The following is a 20817-nucleotide window of genomic DNA, read 5'->3' as shown; positions in this document are numbered from 1 at the left end:
GATGTAATGCCGTGGTTCTGGAAGCTCTAGAAATAATACATGTAACAGTAGTTGGAGGCATTTCATTCAGAATAATTTTAAGGAACTTTTCAAATCCCATTTTATGGCAGACACACAAATTGAGACAATCATGTGAATGTGAAAAATTATACCATACTGAATGAAAATACTTAGAATCTCATTACATTTTGAGAAAATGAGTTCTCCCATACTTGGTGTGTATCTCTTCCTTGCAGTCTTTACTAATAGCAAGATAAAACCTCTATTTTCACAAAGAATATTAGAACTCCAAATGAAGACTGCAGAAATACCAAATCATTCAATCCTTATCTGGTACAAATTGTAGTAAAATTACATATTAAAGACATTTCATCTGCAATTACATGCTAATGTTTTTAAATGGAGGATTTCATTGGTTAAGTTGAGGAATATCTTGCACAAATGCAGTATGTGGTTTGTTCAGCATACGTAAGTTTTACATCCAGTTATCTAGGCAGTTAGAATCCAGCCTCCTTGGGTTAATGACCACCTGCAAGTGCAGTGTCAGTCCTGGATTTCACCTGCATTTCATGTACTTGAACAGAGCTTGGTTTGTTATTTGCAAAGGTAGTTGCTGTTGTTTGACCTGTGGGAAAATGAGTTTGTCAAGTTAAGTGCTCACACAATTAGTCACTGACTGGAAGCCTCAGCAAACAGCAAAAGGCTGAATGTGCAAAAGATAGAAGGGTGAATTAGCATGCTACACTCTCTCCATCCTTTCAGAGATGATGTTTCTTTGGGGAAGTTTGAACTACTGTGATCCAAGCAGTATTTATTCTGCAGATAAAGTGCAAACATCTCTCCAGCCAGCCCTAGCCTATATTTAGTAGCTAAATGTGGATCTATTTCATTACACCCTCAGTTCTATACAAATAGAGACCCAAACGGCATCCCACTGAGCTTGACAGCGAGTAGTTGATTACCATAATAATCAAGATGTAATAAAAAAACAAGTCAACACAGATGGATTCAGTGGTGATAAATCTTTTGTAGTCTGATTTTATTTTTAAAATGTGAACTTTTTAATTATCTGATACCTAGTCATCTAACTGAATTAATATAGGTCTTTCACAGTGAGCTCCCTTCAATTAACAAACAAAAGCAATACTTCCAAATACATACATGTAGGCTCTGGTTGTAATTTTGGATTTGAAACGTGTTGTGTATGTGTTTAAAAAAAAACATTAAAGGTGTTTCGTACATGGTAGTATTTATAATGAAACCAAATTTTAGGAAATAGTAGTTCTAAAAGTACCGACCACTATGAACTAAATGCTGGGAAAGTTGACGCTCACACTGCTGTTGCATCTTCTCCTCTCCCAGTTGGTCGTTCTTCAGCTGATGCAGTCTGCCAGTGGTGCATAATGTTTCTATTCAGGTTCTTCCAAAAAATGTTCCAAAACACGTTAGAGAGCAGTGCAGGAGTGGTGGGTAGAGCAGAGGGCAAGAGGATCTACCTCACCCAGGGTAGAGTGGGAGGCAGTGGATAAGGGAATGATAGATTTTATGCTTAAGAAAATACTTCCCCCCCCCCTCCCCAGAAAGTAGTCATTGAAAAATAAGGTGGAGTTGGCATGTAGAAATGGATGGCAGAAAAAGCCATGCTGATCCTTAAGTACCACATAGTAGCCTGCCTTCCTTAGGAGCTTGGCTGAAACCAAGAAATGCTTTAAAAGATTGAAGTAGGGCTCTTTTTAGGCTTCTGTTGTATGTTGCCAGACAACTACAAGGAGACTTAAGTCTTTAGAATAATAAAACCTCTTGCTTTGCATAATCATAAATGACATGTCTTTTAAGTTGTTAAAAGTGGTGAAGTGCAGTGTAATTTATGGATTAAATTTTGCCCTTGAATGTTTGTGAAGCTCATTATAAGGAAGCATGCTGTGTATTCAGGGAAGAAATTTGACCCTGTTGTTACGAATTTGTCTTGTACAAAGCTGATACAGTAGTGACTTAACATTAGATGGTCCAATAGGAAATTAAAGTTACTGTTTCAGCAAAACAGATGGAATTTCTCATTGTCACAGGCAAGGGAAGGCAGGTCAGATGTGTTTTACTACAGGAGTGTCTGAGTTGAGCCAGTCAGGCTAGATTGCCTTTGTATAGTCTTCAAGGGTAGAGGGGAGAGATACTTGTTTTACCTTAGAATTTACCTTAAAAGTGTTACCTTATAATGACAATACGCCTGAGCTCATTCTGTAGGTGTTGGAGACACCCCTGTATCTCAGCTTCTTCCGTGAGGGGCATGCCTACCCCTTGAATTAAAGCTATCAGGAATACAGGCAGCATTAGAAATTGAAGGATAATCTGCTGTAAAGATCTATAGTTTGCTTTATGTTTGTCTTTAAGGACAAGCATGAAGCATTCATGTCAGTCCTGTATGCTTGTTCACATCTAATCGCTGCCTGTTCCTATGTCTGTGATAGGAAACCCAAGAAATGTAACAGAAACGTGTGACAGTGGGTCCTGGAGGCAGCATGTGCTCTCTCTGGTGATGGGCTGTCCCCATCCCGGTGGCATCCCTGAGCCAGGGCTGCCAGGGTGTTTGCTTGCCAGTGGTGAGTCGAGAAACACAAATTCCCGCAGGAGAGATGGCTGCTCTTGCCTCTGGCTCTGGGGGCTTCATAAAAGCTGCTAATTGAGAGAGACCCAGAAAGCACTGGGCAATATTGCTTTTTCTTTATTTTTAACAAAACCTGCCAATTTCCAGCCTCTGAACTTCATTGGTACCAAGATTTCTGAATTTTCAGGTATCACTATCAAACCACTTGTGTAGATTTAACAAATAATATAACACTGACTTGAAATCCAGCTGTGGTCAGCAGTTTTTCATGTACCTGATAATTCATGTAGAAGATGCTTTGTTCTTTGAGTCATAACCCATGCAAATAAAGAATATAGCTTCTCTTTTCTAAAAAGTATTTTATTTTTCATGATCTTTGGTTATTGGAAGTGCATGTCATCTAATTGATAAGTACTCCTTGTGCTCGGTCTTTTTGATGTTGCTTGGTCACGGTGCTGCCAGGTGCTAATAAGTTTTTCTGGTAAACAATTAAGTGAGATTACAGTGCACTTACCTGATGTTGTATACAACTACTGAGGTCAAAAATGAAAAATAGGTCACTGACACTGAGTAATAGTTGTCAGTGGGCTTTTGGGTGACAGGGAGATGTGCTAAGCAGGCAGAGAGCATTCACAGCCCTGTCAACTTTGGTGTAGTAACTCAAGGCAGACGTGCAAAACACTTTTTATGTGGCTAAACCGGGAAGGCTTGTTAATTTTTGCCCTGCCTGATTAACAGCTTTTCATTCTGAGCTTTTAAAAGTGATTTTTGGTCTTGTTCTTTTTGTCAGGGGCAAAGCCATTGATTAATTTTATTTAATTTTCACCAAAAAAAGGATTTATACTGCCTCCTGGGGATTCACTCTCTTTTTTTAAAAAAAAATTCTGCTCATGTTAATGAAGACTCTACTTGAGTAAGTACAAGTGAAAAAAAAGTGCAGGCAGCTGTGCTTTGTGCTTTTAGGCATACAAACCAAGACTCATTTGTTATTTTCCACTCAGTGACCAAGGGTGAAAGGGGTTTGCAGGCGGTGGGAGGCATAGACTGAGAGCTCTGACTCTTGTCTGAGAGTTGAATCCTTCTCATCATGTTCCAAGAGGTGCTAAGGAACCTGCAAAGTTACTCTTGCCATCAAAAAAAGATGAAGTGAAAATGGGAGATGTCTTTTTTTGATTTTTACAGAGGAAGAGACATTTGTAAGAATATAAAAATGATACAATTAGCACCCTTTTGCACTAGGTGTTGTTTGCTGCGTGCTGCCATGCTCCTGGGGGGCGGGGGGGAAGGAAAGGCTTTCAGAGCTGCTCCTGTGGCTCATGTTTCACACCAAAATAAAAGCTGTGAATCCCCTAAGTAAAGAGCAATGAGATTTAAAAGGGAGTTTTGATGCTTTAAAAAAAATGCAACACAGCATAACAAATCCTTATTTCATTAAAAGATTATTATTTCCAGCATAGATAAGCATCTTCTAAAGGCATTGTTGATTTTCCTTGTTTCTTCAAGCTGTGTCTGTACGAATTGCCTAGTATATTCACATAACTGGAGTTAATAAATACATGACGGGTGCCAGTCTGCCCTCTGCATCTGTCTTGTGCTCTTCTTTGTCCTGTCTTAAAGGCAACCTGTTACTTCGAGACTAGGTTTCACCCTCTACCCTTGCGGTGTGTGTGCTGTCTGAATGAAATGAGTGCTGAGATGTGAGGGTGGTTTGGTCCCTCCTGGAAGGCAGCACCAGGGCACCTGTGGAAAAGCAGGTTCTCCATGGTTTATTATTCCCTTATTCAGCGTACTGTAGCAAAGTGTACTTTGAGAAATAAATATTTAAATAGAATACATTTATTAGCCTATCATTTTGCAGATATGGTATTTTACCCTTGATTTACTAAAACCTGAGCCAGAGGCTTTGATATTGAAGTCAGTATGTGCGCGTAAGGCAACAGAGCACCTTGAAATAAGAGGCAGAGTCTGGTTGCCCAAACCAGGGTACAGAAAAGCAACTTTACTTACTGATACCTAAATTTTGGCCCTAGTGGAAATGAAAAATAATTTTAAAAAAAATTAAAACTCACTGATTTTGAAAAGCTAAGCGAAGTACATGATTTTTGTATGTTTAATTATAATTTTGCAACATTATGTGATGTTACGATGTAATTAGTTTAGGCAGCCAAGGTACCAACTGGAATGCTATAGTGTTGTATGAAAAATATATTCCTACTATTCTAAAATAGTTTCTTAAGTGATTTGTTTTTTTCTGCTTCCCTATAGATTAAAGCAAAAAATTATGACAAAGTGGAAAAGGTGAGTCCTATCAATATATGTACTATATTTCTGTAGCAAGAATGAGTATCTCGTGATTGGGCTAAAGCAGATTGAAAAGAACTATAGCTGTCATTGAATATGCAACTCAAAAACACAGATAAGAAGTATCACTAAAGCCAATTTGTGTAATTAAAATTACTACCAAGCTGTAATTGGTGAAGTGCGCAGAGGAATTTCCCTGCATAATTCTCTCTAGTTCCCCTACATAGCACAGAGACGACAAGTAGTTTAATTTACTCTTTCTTACAAATCTCAATCATAATTACAAAGATTAATTTAATTCATACTGTATAGCTTTAAAAGTAGAAACCTAATTTCTGTATCTGGAATCCTGATCACATCTTCTTGATGTATTAAACAGTTATTTCAGCGATGCCTTATGAAGGTTTTACACATTGATTTATGGAAATGTTACCTTTCCTATGTACGAGAAACCAAGGGGAAGCTACCTAGTTACAAGTAAGTTAACAGAGTTGCTCTGAATTATTCTAGTTATACAGTGGATTTCTTCTTGATTTTTGACTAGCGGGTGGGGGGGGACCTGGGTGGCAAACCTGCCTGGGGATCTTCAGTAGAGTGTTGGGGGGGATAATATATAATCTACATTATGAAAACATTTACTCTAAAGTTTCTTTAATTGAGCTTGCTGGATAAAACTGCTTCCTTAGTCTGGATCCATGTAACAGGGTGGGACAAGAGTGAGGGAGTAGCTGGTGTTTCCATGCCAGTTCCCTGCAGATGAGATTGGTGCTTGAGCCAACCTGAAACACACTTCTTCAGTCGGGATCTTTTGCTGTCCTTTCCCTTACTGTCCTGTTCAGAGTCTCCACAGAATTCAGCATTGGTTCTAGCTGAGGTACTGTATTTGACTAGCAATAGTAAATAGCTCAGTAATCAGAGAAGGTTTTGGAATGCATAAAAAGGCAGAAAAAACAAGTGTCCAAATTTGGGGATGTATCCTTTTTTCATCCCTTTTCAGTTGCTGCATTTTGATTGTTTATAATCTTGTAGATGGTGTTTAATGCTTTTTCTTCTTGTTTGAGGTTTCAAGTAACATCAATACCTTTCAGCATCTATAAACTGTTCCTCAACCTACCATAATGTCTTTGTACTATAACTGCCAAGATAACTACTGCATTAACGAGGGGGAAAAAGCAGATTTTTCTTAATTTTTACAAGACTGTTTTGAAACAATTAAAGCATCAGTGTGCCCCCTTCCCCCCATCTTTTTATCTAATTTAACTTTCTTCTATTTTTCCTGTTAATATGGTCAAGGAGGTAGTAAGGTACTGAAAGATGTCTGAGTAAAGGGAAGTGGGAGAGAGAAAAAGCTGTTTTCATTGAAACTTGACCAAGGAAATAATCTGTGAACATTTTAAATTTGGGGGGAAATACTTTGCATTTGGGGGGGGATAAGAAAACACGTGAAAGATTGTGGGCAGTTTCCAGACAGGGGAGCTACTCCTAATTGCCCCAGCCTTTTGGTGTTCCTGGAGAATTACAACAAGGTTAGGGGAATTCTGAGGAAAAAAAACAGAAACATCTTCAGCTAAGAAGATGTAGAGAACAGTTGTTTTCTGTCTTCTCAACTTCGCATAGTATACGTGGATTTCTGCTTAAGGGGGGGGTGGGGTAGGGGGAGGATCAGGAACTGTTAGTATGCTAGGTTGCCACCAATAGATTTAAATAATTTTCTTAAAAAAGCCCCAACACTAAATGCAGAATTTAAAACTATCTGAATGCTAACTCGTACTCTCAGCTGTTGAATGATACTTTTCATACCTCAGTGTTTGGTTAGAATTTGCTGCATAAAAGAATACTCTTAAATAAAGAATTTTTAAAATACTAAACGCTTGCTCTATGGTCTTTGTGGTTTGTTTTTTTCCTCAGAGAAAAAATGGCTCAGGCATATGATTTTGCTCTGGATAAGATTGGCATGGAAATCATGTCATACCAGGTATGTTTTTTTATCAAAACACATTTTACTTCTAATTTTATAACAAGTACAACTAAACATTGGTTTCATTATGTGTAATATTTTCTCTCACGTAGATCTGGGTGGATTACATCAATTTTTTGAAAGGCGTGTAAGTACCTTGAAAGAATTTTTTTGAGCTCAGTTAATGTAATGTTGATGTTCATAGCAGTTATGGTCTGTAATAGCTGACGTTAATCTCTCTCCCCACTATTTAGAGAAGCAGTAGGATCTTACGCAGAAAACCAGAGGATAACAGCTGTCCGTAGGGTTTACCAGCGTGGTTGCGTGAATCCAATGATAAACATAGAACAGCTCTGGAGAGATTATAACAAATATGAAGAGGTAATCAAGAACATGAAACTTGTTTGTGACATAAAGAAAGAATAATCGTATAACCAAGTATGGTGCTCAAACTGTATCCACTAAATAATTATGTATAAGAGATGACCAGCAATATAAATGCATTTTGCATGTGCAGCATGTACCAAGACCTGTGGCAAAACTCCACAGGTACTTGAGTAAATTTTTAAATTTATTTTAAAAGTCTTTCTATAGGATACATTTCAGTTTCCCTTTTCTCACTTGGCCCGGTGGACTTGCTAGTGAATTAGAAATTGGTGTCACCAAGGATGGAGAATATTTAACATAAGCTAGAGCAGATCACTGGCAATGAGGGCTTGCTTCCCCAAGGAGGCACTCCCCTCCTTTCAGCTGCAGTTGCACAGGGTGAGATGGTGTTCAGCTATGATGGTTTGGACTGCCTTCACAGTGTTAACTTACATGGTCTCAAGTACATAGAAAATGCATCTTGCCATCCTTCACCTGAAGCCGTTACAGCATCAATTCAGGTGAGTCTGCTGCCACACCGTCTTCAGCAAGCGTAACCTCAGCTGTTTGGCCTTGCAGGCTAATTTGTAGCTGCACCTTTGTAGCAGATTTGTAAACACATTGGGTGACAGCTTGTTAACCCACCCCAGTCAGCAGAGGTGAGAATGCAGGACTGAGGGTAGATGCCCTGGTGCTCAGCACCATCAGGCAGGAGCGCTCATACAGCCCTCTCTGTCCTGCCTCGCACAGCTGGGGCACGGGTGCTGGCATGCTGTGGGTCAGCTGTGCACTGAGCAGGAAGGAAGGGACAATTCCTCTTTGTTGCTAATTATGCAAGTTATAGGCTTGGTGACCTCTGATGTTAATAGAGCCACTGCGGGACTCGCTATGGGCACCTGCAGCCACGAGTGGAGTGTGTACTGTAACAGCTCATCAGCCCATTGGTATTCAGGGATAGCTTGCTGACCGCTAGGAAAAATACCCAATGGCGTCTTCTCCTGCGTAGAAAAATTCCCAATCCAACTTCCCTGTAAACCTCCTCTTGTGTTCCCACATAGCAAATGAAGGCTGTCACTGCTGGTTCCCACTGCATTCGTTAATATGCAGGGAGACTGTCAAAATGATAGCTGAAACCTGCCCTGCGGCCGGGCGGCACCTGCTTCCCGCTGAGGCAGCTCTGGCTGACGCCTGTAACACCGACCCATCCCTCGGGCTGCTCGGAGCTGCTGGAAGCCGAGGGCCAGCGCTCTGCTGGGACACAGGTTTCCCTGTGTCCTGCCCTGGCTAGGCCGGTCTGGAGGGACAGGGCTGCTGCTGGCCGGTGTCCTGGCACAAGGAGGGAAATGCTCCTCACCAGAAGGGCTCTTTGAGGGGGAAGCGGTGCCCCCCATCAGTAGCCCGGCCACACAGAGGGGGTGTGCAGGGCTCTGTAGGAAAGGTTACTGGCTATCTGCTGCAACTAAAGTACTCTCAAGCTTCCCTTTAGCCTAGTCACTAGCCAGCAGGTAGCAGTATCAGCCTGTCGGTCATCGGTATCTTTAATTAAACAAATGGTCAAAAGTGGTAACAGCCCTAGTGAGACAGAGAAGTGACCACCTTTGGCTCAGAAAGCTGCACAGCTGCAGCTCACAAGGCTGGCAGTGCGTCCCAGGAGAGCATTGCTGCGTTCTCAGCCCAGGCCTGGGTTAAATGGGGGCATTGGTGGCTGTGCTAGCTGGCCCAGTTAGCTATCCCAGACAGAGCTTTGCACGAGTTCAGATGGTACCTTTGTTTCTGTAACGTGTCAGTACCTAGCTCGGGTGCCCGGAATAGGACTGAAAGCTGCGCTCACCTGCCCGGAAGTCCTGGCAAGCCACGCCAGCGAAATCTACCTGGACGCAGGTGTGAACAAAAGGGTGGTTGCTTCTCCTGCCATAAGCGTGGTTCTTTGAGATTTTGTTCATGCCTGGGACCCCATGGCTGGGTCTCTGTTGCTGATGTTGAGGTGTGGGTTGCGCCTGGGCGCCCAGCTGCCCCTCATCCCCCGCTGCTCTTGCTTAGCAGCACGGCACCACCCTCTGCACCGGTGCGTGGTCCTGGGGGGCTGGCACTCTCTGCAGTGACAGGTCTCGAGTCTCAGCTGACAAAGGTACCCTATGGCAGGGTGTATGTTGAATATAATCTCTCTTAAAAGCTGTCAGTTACATCAGGAGCAGAGAAGTCAGAGCTTTGAGCTTGGAGGTCAATCTCTGTTACTACTTGTCCAAGAAAACAGAGTTGCTCATACACTGTCTCGGTCTGCGCCTGGTGAACAGCACGCGGCAGCAAGGCAGGGAGCTGGGACTCGGACTAGGCGCTGACCATGATTCAGAAGGAAAAATGCAAACCACAAATACATTCTTTCCACTTTCACCCAGCAGGTTTATGCAAAGTTTATTGTATTTTTGAAAGCTGGAAGTAATTAAAAATACACTGAAGTGTTTCAGGTCAGTTGGGTTTTAGTAGTGAGTTTATTCTCTGATAAATCAGTTCTTGCCCATACGTTCATTAGGAGAAACACAGTACCTTCCAAGATCAGTTTTTAAAATAACTGTCCTTCGTTGCTCACTTTTGCATCCACTTTCAAGTTTTTTTCTGGATCAAGTCAAATTCGATATTTCCAAAGTGAAATTGCACATTCCCAATTCCTTTTGTCACCCTTCTCCAGGGCATCAATATTCACTTAGCGAAGAAGATGATTGAAGACAGGAGTAGAGATTATATGAACGCACGACGTGTAGCAAAGGTACAACCTTCTTTTGACTTTTCTTTCTTCTATTTAATTCTACAAACTAGCATTAAACTTGGTTTTATTTTCAAATAAAAATGTGCATTAGAGTAAAAAGTTTGGGTATGGTAAAACATTTGTATGGTTTTTATAAAGCGTAACCAAAGTGTTTAGTGTGTTTAAATCTGCTGCTCACAAATGCTTCTGTTTCAGGAATACGAGACTGTGATGAAAGGTCTGGACCGCAATGCCCCCTCTGTCCCCCCCCAAAATACCCCCCAAGAGGCTCAGCAGGTAGACATGTGGAAGAAATACATCCAGTGGGAAAAGAGCAATCCTCTGCGTACAGAAGACCAAACTCTCATAACAAAAAGAGGTAAATAGGTACTGCGCTAGGGCATAAAGAATTGCATTTCTTATGCAAAACTCCGCGAACGACCTCCAGCATAAGTCACGACGTGGTTTAGTGTTCAGGGATCACGCTGGAGCAGAAGTTGATCAAGTTTCTTGAATTGTGTGGGTGATTTTTTTAAACTACTCTTCCGTTTTTGCTCAAGCCAAGCTGAAAGTAGTACATGGATTGTGGGGGACAGCGCTGTAGTCATGTGCCACTCAGCTTTCGTTGGAGGTCAGGAAACAAGTGGATCACAGCTGGGTTTTATGGCTGATGTTCTTGAATGAGTTCTGCTTCTTCCTCTGTAGGGGAGGCAGGTTTTAGTGGTTACGAGGCCACAACTTGAATCCTGTGTTCAGTTTTGGGCCCCTCACTGCAAGAGGGATGTAGAGGGCTGGAGCATGTCCAGAGAAGGGCAATGGAGCTGGGAAGGGGTCTGGAGCACAAGTCCAATGAGGAGCAGCTGAGGGAACTGGGGTTGTGTAGTCTGAAGAAGAGGGGACTCAGGGAACCTTACTGCTCTCTACAACTGCTTGAAAGGAGGTTGTAGGCAAGTGGGGGTCGGTCTCTTCTCCCAGATAACAAGCGACAGGACAAGAGGAAACACCCACAAGTTGCACCAGGGGAGGCTTGGTGTGGATATCAGGAAAAATTTCCTCACTGAACAGGTTGGCAAGTACTGGAACAGGCTGCCCAGGGAGGTGATTGAATCACCATTCCTGGAGATATTTAAAAGATGCGTAGATGTGGCACTCGAGGGACATGGTTTAGTGGTGGACTTGGCAGTGCGAGGTTAACGGTTAGACTTGATGATCTGAAAGGTCTTTTCCAACCTAAATGATTCTATGATTCTATAAAGTTCCTGGCAATAAAAAAGAACTGCAGTTGTGTTTGTTGTAGTCAAAGCAAATTAGTGTTAATATTGTCTGATTTATTTGCTGGGGTTTGTATTTCATACTTCCGTCGTCCAAGATGGTACCATTTCTGCGCTAACAAGGAGTATTTCTTACGGTTTTTCCCCCCAGTTATGTTTGCCTATGAGCAATGCCTTTTGGTTCTGGGACATCACCCAGATATCTGGTATGAAGCTGCACAGTACCTCGAGCAATCTAGTAAACTGCTAGCTGAAAAAGGGGTAAGCACATCGCCGTGGGCTTCTTTTCTTATTTCATTACTTTGACATGGTGTACTGTTAATTTTTCCTCAATTACTTAAGAACCAAGGAGGGGGGTGTGGAAAATACTTAACACCGTAAGTTGTAGCATGTTCAGAATTTTAAAATCGGGGCTGTTTTAAGAAATAAACACATGTGCATTTGAAATAAGAATTATGAAAAACTATTTTAGTGTTGGCCAATTTTAGGTCTGGGGGATGAGGGTTGGGGTTGGCCTGATTTTGTGATTCCTTAAGTACTGGGGAGGAGATTATCACTTTATTGGAGCACTGCATGGAAGTTCCCTGGGACTTTTCACACACAGAAAATATTCCATAGCTTGGCCTTCATTGTCACAGATGCTGAACAATTGTATTATCATACTTATTTTATAACAGGACATGAACAATGCTAAACTTTTCAGTGATGAGGCTGCTAATATTTATGAAAGAGCGATCAGCACTTTATTAAAGAAGAATATGCTTCTTTATTTTGCATATGCAGATTATGAAGAGGTGAGCAAAAATAGTGATGTACTGATGTTAAAACCCAAAGACATCTCCCATTAATAATGTCATTTATTTGAAACATACTGAATACACAGAATTTGGTAGAATTAATTTACTGATTCTTCTAGCCTTAACCTCTTTCAGTGTTTCTGAGACTGAGCTGACAAAATGAAAAGGAAAGGCCCACTGTATGAGCTACAAAATTTTTGAAAATCTGTTGTCTTCCCACTTAAATATTGACTATATTTTTCAAATTACTATGAAATTGAAAGGCTGATAGATTTACATTTACTGGAGCATCAGCCTCTTCACTTGAAATGGGGATAAAGAACACCTTTCCTAACAAATTCTTGGGGGGTTAATGTTTGTATTTGCACGGCTGTGACGGAAGATGGGAGGCATGCCCCATACTGCAGCTTTCTTGGGAATCTCTACCCAGGCTGCCACCTTACTGCAGAGCATCCACGAGTAATGCTTCATCAGTCGTTGGGTTTGCACGTGAACCATCAGGAATAAAGGCTGTCTCCCAATGATGAGATGAGGACTATGGGGTCCTCTGCAGGATTTATTTTGCCCACTTATAACATGGGAGAGTCCATGGAGGTCCAGGAAGATCCCAAGGACCACAGAAAAAAAAAAAAACAAACAAAAAACAAAAACCCCTTTGCCCTTAAAAAGAAAAGCCTTCCTTGGCTTTCAGTGCAGCCTCTTGTATCCCAAGTGTACTAGCTATTTAGACTTTTTTTTAGGGTTGCACAATACAACTTGGGAGGGCTGAGCTGGCAGGGAATGCAATGAATTAGTTGGAGAGCAAAGAAGCTGGTTTTCCAAGCTGTCTGCACATTACTTTTAGATAGAGGTAAACAGTCCTTTTATCTCAAACACCTACAGTGGCAGTTCTGCTGCGGTATTCCTAAATTAGAAAAAGACTTCAGAGACTCTTGAAAAGCATCATGTACATAAGCACTAGTGAGAGATTAATGTGAGAAGTAAAGAAATGACTGCACAAGACGGAAAATGCACCTGAGTGTAGGGACTACCATACCTAGTGTTCAGCCGGGGAAAAAAGGAAATGGAAAAAATTGAGTGTTTTCTTCAGACTGATTTTTGCATTCTCACAGGTGATTTATAATAGTATCACCAAGCAGTCTGTATTTCCCTTTTATTTACTTAGAGTCGAATGAAGTATGAGAAAGTGCACAGCATATATAACCGGCTCCTGGCGATTGAAGACATTGATCCCACTCTGGTAAGATGATCCTTAGTATTGAGTTTTTCCACATCCCTATAGATAGTCTTGAGTACGCACAAAGAATGGGGAAGTACTTACAGGAGTTCGTTGGGTCACAAGGATGATTGAGCGGGTGGAGTACTGAGATGACAGAATTAGATTAAAATTTCAGCAAGGTTGATAATTATAGCCTTTAATCCACTTAGATACACTGTCATGTGCACTTTTCTCCTCTGTCTCTCTTGGAAAATCTCTTAGAACAAGCAATGAAGTTGCATTAAAGATTTCATGACACAGCTCGTAAGAACTGGTGTATGTTCTGTTGGCTCAACTACGCTTTCACTTTCCTTCCCTTAACTCATGAAAAACATGCTGCTTTTGCCCATTATCTTCTCTACATAGAAATACACCATCCTGTGTACATACAGTTTGCAAATTAATTTGTAATGCGCCATGTAAGTATCAAAGAGTATTGTGTACATCTCCTTAAGTTACATAGTAAACAACACTGTCTGTAGTGCCAGCTGTGGTGGTACTGAACAAATGGTGTGAGAAGTAACCTGCCTTCAAAAAGTTATTTAGTTTATAAATAGACATGAGAAGGAAAAAGAATGTCTGAGGTCTAAAATTAAACAACAGGTCAGTGTCAGAGGAAAGGTATCCATTTACTGACACTTTCAATTCATTGAAGACAGATCATAACGCTTCCCAAATATGCATTTTCTGAGAAACCATGTACCGGTTCCTCCTGTTTGAGGAATGCTGTTATTTGTGATCTAATTCAGAGTGAAGGAAAGCTAAATCCCAAAGAAATGCAAATCACAAATTGGCCACTGAATTAAAGAGCACATTCATTATTTCCTTGATTGGGTATAAATATTTGCAGACAGGATAATTTGTATCTTGGATTGTATAGCGTACAGTAAAATGCTTCGTCAGGCCTTTGGACTGTTCTTTAGCCTTGCGGATGTCTTCACTTTATGGGAAAGATACCATTTTTACAGTAAGCCTCTAGTTCTCTGAAGGCAGCAGCTTATGTAAATTACATTCATCTACTTACCTCCCCTTCCTTGAAAAATCTGTGTATTAACTGTTAGCATTTCAAGGGATCGGTCTTGGGTATATTCCATTTTTTTGAAAAAGTATGTAAAAAGCTTTGCCTCAGTATTTATAGCAAAACAACACAGAGGTACAACACAGTCTTTTTTCTATTGTGACTTACTAGCTGTGTTTTGTGAGTAAAGATTATTTCAGATATAGTAAAAAACTTTATTATATCCTAGTATTCTTTGTTAGTACTGATGCTATATAAATATTAATATGCACCTTAGGTTTATATCCAATATATGAAGTTTGCAAGGCGAGCAGAAGGCATAAAATCTGGAAGAATGATATTTAAGAAAGCACGGGAGGATGCCCGGACCCGCCACCACGTCTATGTTACAGCAGCTTTAATGGAGTATTATTGTAGTAAGGTAATCATAGGTGTTCCATTTGATACTAAGTGTCAGGAGGGTGTGTAGCTCACTGAAGCTAATAACATTTTTATTTTTTTTTCTAATGTTTGCAGGATAAGTCTGTGGCCTTTAAGATTTTTGAGCTAGGGCTGAAAAAATATGGAGACATTCCAGAATATGTACTGGCATATATCGACTACCTTTCTCACCTTAATGGTAAGCTTTAAGCTTTGAGAGGTCTAATGCATCGGTCTGCCTCCTCAGCGAGTTTAGGTTCAGGCCAAGTTCTTTGTATTTTAGTTTTGAGTCTTCTTGAAGAGCAATGAAGCCTCTTCATGAAACTCGGCAATTAATTTGAAAACAAAACCTGCTTTTTTGTCCTTATTGAAGTTCCAGAAGTACGGTGACATTAGCTCCTGATTCTACTGAATAGAGTGAGCTTTCCGAATTGTAACTCACTTGCATTGCAGCAGTTTTACAGCATCTGTTGCACAGTGGGAAGTACATTGAGGGGAAAAAAGGTCTATAGGAGGTTGAAATCAGCGTGAGAGGAGCGATGGATTAGTTGGTCTCTACTAGAATTAATTTAAACTCGCTCTCCTCAAATAGGTGAGATAAGAAAGGTATAAAAGCAACATGGGAGTCCCAGGGGAGCTGGTTTGCAATGCAGAGAGCAGGGCACAGGCACGGCACGGGGGGCTGAGGAGCCCTGGGCAGGGGCTGGCGGGGCAGCAGCAGGTCGCTGTGTGGGATTCCCTGATGCAGGAGTCAGTAGCGATGTTGTGAGGTGCTGCGGGGAGCAGGGCCTGGCAGAGACCTTTGCGTCCAGCTGTCCTGGTCCATGTTTCGTTTAAACAATTAGGCAATTAGAGAAGAGGGGGAAAGAGCGCTTTGTCCCAGGCTGCTCTTCTGCCCAGTCCTCTCTGCCAGGTACCTATTAGATTTTCTGATTTCTTCAGGCATTTCTTAAAGCATTCAATACTCTAGCTCAGTATTTGTAGCAGAAGAACACAGAGGTGTAACACAGTCTGGGGTTTATTACAAATTGCTAGCTCTGTTTCGTCAGCCAGCCTCCACGCCGGTGGTGGGAGCGCTGCGCTGCGGGATCTTCTGTCCCTCTCAGTGCATTCCGTAGGCACCAGGCACGTCAGTCTCTCCTGTCAGACCACAATAGGTGTGGGGTTTTTTTGCCCCAGGCTCTGAAAGTCTGAACAGATTTAGAGCTTTTTTTTCTCCTGTGAACAGGGATTTTTTTTTGGCCTGTGAAAGTATATTTAACTTTGCAAGAAATTATTTTCACTCTATGTGAATATTTGCAATGCCTTTCCGTAGACTGCCAACAGAAAAAAATACCTTAAAACTTGCGGGTGTGTTGCGCTGTCTTAGCAACCCAGCTGACTTTACTGAAAAAAAACCCCAAGAAAATTGATCTCTGAACTCCTGTAAATGTAAGACGTGGTAAAATGGATGGCGAGAGAGACAGGGCAGAAGGTAGCAGTTTTAAGAACAAACCCCCCAAACCACTCCATTCCCCCAGCTGGTAATGTACAAAGGCTGACCGCTCACTGGGAACCAGGTCTAGTGATTTTGGGAGGACTTCTGAGAAATGTACAAGCATATTTAAAAGGAAAGTAATGAATGGAAAGGCCAAATGTAAAATTACTGAGATATGCCTTTATGATAATCAAAGAAAATGGAAAAAAAAAACAGAGAACCTGAAGAGATGCCAAGCAGTAGGTGTGCTGTTACAAAAGAACTTGTATTAGGATGGGTTTGTTGCTATCAACAAAAGTAAACTTTCAAATAACAAACTCACCGTAGGATTTAACATTGGTGAAGTTTTCAGTAGGCGTTCAGATTTTTTTTCTACTTACTGAAATTCAAATCCAGGTATCAGAATGTCAGCTGTACGTTTAATTCAATGTAAACATTTCTTTGAATGGACATGATTTTAAGTTGTCTTTAATATATTTTACTCAGTGTGATTTTTCTTTTTTTCTTTCTATTTTTAAAGAGGACAATAATACAAGAGTTTTGTTTGAACGTGTTTTAACTTCAGGGAGCCTTCCACCTGAGAAATCTGGGTACGTCTGCAAAAGCAGTTTCACTACACTAAAAAAGATACATAACCCCTTTCAACTACAAACACCCCAAAGAAATTAGAAAAATGAACAGCAGGCCAAAATTAGGTACATATGTTCCTTCCCCTCTTCTTGGTGTCTAAAACAGTAACAACCGTGGCAGGTTTGTGGAAGTCCCCATCCCACCTGCAGTGAAGTTTGTTAATTTATTGCCTTTAAAACCTCACTGACACAGGACTGTTGGGGATGGAGTGCAGAACCCTCCTGCACAGTGAGGATTCCGTGGTGTGAGCCGGTGGCGTGGCTAATGATGTGTATCGCTCACCAGACGTGTGCGTTGGGTAGATGGGAGGGGGAGCTGAGACCATCTTTAGGAGCATTATGTTAGAGAAGGCGACTCAGGAATTTATTAAGGAGAATGCCGAACAGCTCCCAGCCAACTGAAAATAAAATAGGGAAAGAACCAGAGAAGGCTTGCTTTAACCACTCACCGCCACAATTTCATTACTACTTCTAAAAATATTTTGCTGAAAAAACGCTTGTCAAACCCTCAGCAGTCCAAGTGTTCACCGTTATTATTCTGGTAGACATAGGCATCAAAACTGAGAAATCAAACATCACAGTGCTGTGCACGTTCATTCTGCACTTTAATTCTGATGCTTTGTGAGAAGTATTTTTATGTCCATTTTAAAAGTGAGAAAAAGCAAGAATTTAAAAGCTGAATCTTCCTCGAAGGTGAACTCCAGAGCTAAAATGAAGGTTGAATCAAGTCCAGAAATACAGTCAGGTGTTGCTTAAGTTATGTAGGAGATTTTCCACATAGAAATAAGCAGTAACTCTGATATTTGGAGCAATGTAAAATTCTGCAAGTGCTGCCTGTTGTGTTACAGTGTATTGCTCTTGCCTGCTAGATTTTGGTAGTCTGTGCCAAGGAACCAAATCATATGAAAAGTCCTTCACATATCAGGATCAGAGTGAGATTCTGTGTAGCGGGATGAGTAAAGTTTATTTGTGCATCTTACATCGATGATAAAAACTTACCTCGAGTGCTGAAGTCATTTACACCTTTCCAATCCCTTCCTTTCCACAACAAAGGCCTTTACAATTCACTAGATTGAAAGCTTCTACAGAAATACATAAGGCACTGGGAAGGTAATGCATGTTATAGATGCATCTAAAGTAAATAATAGAAGTGGTCATGTGTTCCCAGATCACCTCCTTCAATCTCTCCTCTCATCTGTTTTTTAATTGGGTCATGATCAGTAATTCAGTCTCCTTCAGCAACTCTCTATTTATCTGTTCTTTTATAGGGAGATCTGGGCTCGGTTTTTAGCTTTTGAAAGTAACATTGGTGATCTAGCTAGTATACTGAAAGTTGAAAAACGGAGGTTTACAGCATTCAAGGAAGAATATGAGGGTAAAGAAACAGCTCTGCTGGTAGACAGGTATAAGTTCATGGATTTGTACCCTTGCTCTGCTAGCGAACTGAAGGCCCTTGGTTATAAGGTAAGTGGGTAAGAGCGCTTCATTTTACTGTTATTCTTTTCAGTCCTAGCAAACTGAAGCAGTATCTTGTTTAGCACTTGCTTTACACTTTTTTCCCTTGATAGAAAAGAGGTAGAGCAGGCCTGGGACGCCTCCTCCTTGTCCTGCTGGCCAGCAGAGTGCCGGGCACCGTGGGCCAAGGGCAGAAAGGAGCCAGGAACACGACTAACAGATGCAGCTTCTGTGTTCATATTTACCCCTCATCTTCCCGTGGAAAGGGTGATGCGTTAATGCCGTCGCCACTCAGCTGCAGGCCTCCGACTTAAACCTGAGCCCCTTCAAAAACCAAAATTCTTTTGGAAGCTTGTAGAACCAGCTCATCTGTATGAAACGCTGCGGGCTGCCCTTCCACTCCAGCCGGCAAAACTCCGCTCGCTTCATTGAGAACTGTATCAGAACAAGCATGCTGCAGTCCCAGTGACTGCTGCAAGTGGCTGAGGAAAATTATCCATAGGGATCAGTGGCTGCCTGCTTTTTTTCAGTCGTTTGTTATGGCTAAAATGCTTTAGTGCTGCTATTTGGAATTTTAAGTCTAGGCCAGGGACCCGTATCTGGTGGTCTTCCATCAGGTTTCTGACCACATGTATTTTAACTTTTATTTTAGTCATGTGGAAGGCCGTAACACTTCGGAAACCATTAGAATAGAATCAAATAATGATTTTTTTATTATTTAAAAAAAAAAACAACAAACATGGTGTAAAATAGGCTGCTAGAGAAGCAGAAGCAGCTCTGTTGTTAGAGGAACTGCTGTTTCCCATTTGTATGAACAGGAAGAGAGCCTTCAGTTCCGATCTCAAAAATAGGGCCTCAGCTGCCGTTTATTTCTTACACAGAAAAGTAATTTTGGAAAAATACAGAAGTCATTAAAGTTAGCAAAGCAGCCGAACTGTTGGTCTTCACACACTTGTAAAATGATCAGATAGGTGGAAATAAGAGTCACGCTGAGCCACTGAATACTCTTAACGCAGTCGGGACAAAGTTACCTTGAAGCTCCAGGTGTGCTGCCAGGAACACATCTTGATAAACGCCCACGAGTTGGTGCGTACCTAAGGTGATTTAGCCCTCAGGCTGATTTCTGTTGCTTATAATGTGCCAAAACATAATCCTGTTTGAACTGATGCTTTGCACACCTGCTGACTGCCTTATGCTTTATTTCTTTTCCAGCTAAAGCAATCTAGGGAATGAAATGAGGGAGAAATCATAGTTGTGAAGGCCTAGTGGTCTGCACCTGTTCGCCTAAATCTTTTTAACCCAAAAAAAGGACCTACTCAAAAATGACAAACATGGTCCCATTCAGTAACAAAACCAAGTGTTTCCACTCCCAGCTGGGACACTGCAGGACTAAAATATTGGATGAAAATGTGCAAGTTTTGCCCAGATGGCCTTCTAAGAGGACATCTGAAATGATAATGATGACAAAGTGAGAATAAGCGACTGGTCTGGAGAGATGTTTTGTTCTGTAATTTAAACCAGCAACATGATCATGCCAAGCTCAGTGCTCTCTAATTGGCTTTTGCAGGATGTCTCCCGTGCCAAGCTGGCAGCTATAATTCCAGACCCTGTGGTTGCACCTTCCATCGTGCCTGTTCTCAAAGACGAAGTAGACAGAAAACCTGAATACCCCAAACCAGACACTCAACAAATGATTCCATTTCAGCCAAGGCACTTAGCACGTAAGTCAGATGTTCAGTCAGAAGTGGTTATATTTCACCTGGCAGCAAGTTATTAACCTCTGTGTTTGGCAAACCTAATCACAGAGACTTTCCTAGTCTTCAGTCATCTGAACGCGTACTTAAATTTTAGGCTGTTATTTAATTGGCTTGCTAAAGGCGTATGTACTTTACTGAATACTAAGGTCACATGGAAATAAATATAAGTAGTTTGAGGTCTGGTAAATGGTAATAAGCTGTTACACACACTGCTTATAGACCTCAGATCACTGACTAAACAATATGTAATTAGTAGAGGCAAAAGTGACAGGGTAGTAATTATTTGCATCAAATAATAGTGCTGCAAAGGCAGTTCGAGTCTAGCTGTCTTGCAGTGGCTTCATACAGGTTTTTTCCCCACAGCTCCAGGTTTACATCCTGTCCCGGGTGGTGTATTTCCCGTTCCACCGGCAGCTGTAGTCCTCATGAAGCTCCTGCCACCTCCTGTTTGTTTTCAGGTTTGTTTTAATGAATTCTGAAAACTTGACGAAGTTGTAGAAGAGGTTCTGTTTTAACAGAACCACAGTGTGTATCACTCTATTGAAAATAATGTTCTAAACTTTTTCTCTTTTTTTTTTTTGGGGGGGGGGGGGGGTAACAATTCAGGGTCCCTTTGTTCAAGTGGATGAGCTCATGGAGATATTTAGAAGATGCAAACTTCCAGACAGTAAGTTATTTGTTCGCTCTGAAGTCTGTGATAGTGCTGCATATGACTTTGTTTTACATATGGATATTGCTGTCTAAAATCCAGACCTCATTTACAGAT

The 20817-nt window shown here is 41.3% G+C and overlaps 1 protein-coding gene across 3 annotated transcripts in view; it reads left to right on the top strand.

Moving 5' to 3' along the window:
* CSTF3 (cleavage stimulation factor subunit 3) overlaps nt 1-20817 on the top strand; it is a 50853-nt gene that overhangs the window by 28451 nt on the left and 1585 nt on the right. For all 3 annotated transcript variants that reach the window (XM_056354816.1, XM_056354814.1, XM_056354815.1), the window contains 17 exons: nt 4868-4900; nt 5283-5380; nt 6812-6878; nt 6974-7008; nt 7115-7241; nt 9913-9990; nt 10186-10348; nt 11392-11501; nt 11918-12034; nt 13203-13277; nt 14591-14734; nt 14830-14932; nt 16731-16800; nt 18108-18303; nt 19862-20015; nt 20415-20509; nt 20658-20718. In XM_056354816.1, coding sequence (XP_056210791.1) covers nt 5301-5380; nt 6812-6878; nt 6974-7008; nt 7115-7241; nt 9913-9990; nt 10186-10348; nt 11392-11501; nt 11918-12034; nt 13203-13277; nt 14591-14734; nt 14830-14932; nt 16731-16800; nt 18108-18303; nt 19862-20015; nt 20415-20509; nt 20658-20718 — 1675 coding nt within the window. In that variant the 5' untranslated portion in view covers nt 4868-4900; nt 5283-5300. The remainder of the gene's footprint in view (nt 1-4867; nt 4901-5282; nt 5381-6811; nt 6879-6973; nt 7009-7114; nt 7242-9912; nt 9991-10185; nt 10349-11391; nt 11502-11917; nt 12035-13202; nt 13278-14590; nt 14735-14829; nt 14933-16730; nt 16801-18107; nt 18304-19861; nt 20016-20414; nt 20510-20657; nt 20719-20817) is intronic.

Source organism: Falco biarmicus, chromosome 10 (assembly GCF_023638135.1).
Source record: "Falco biarmicus isolate bFalBia1 chromosome 10, bFalBia1.pri, whole genome shotgun sequence".
Taxonomy (NCBI): domain Eukaryota; kingdom Metazoa; phylum Chordata; class Aves; order Falconiformes; family Falconidae; genus Falco; species Falco biarmicus.
This window is presented reverse-complemented; position numbering and strand designations above follow the sequence as displayed.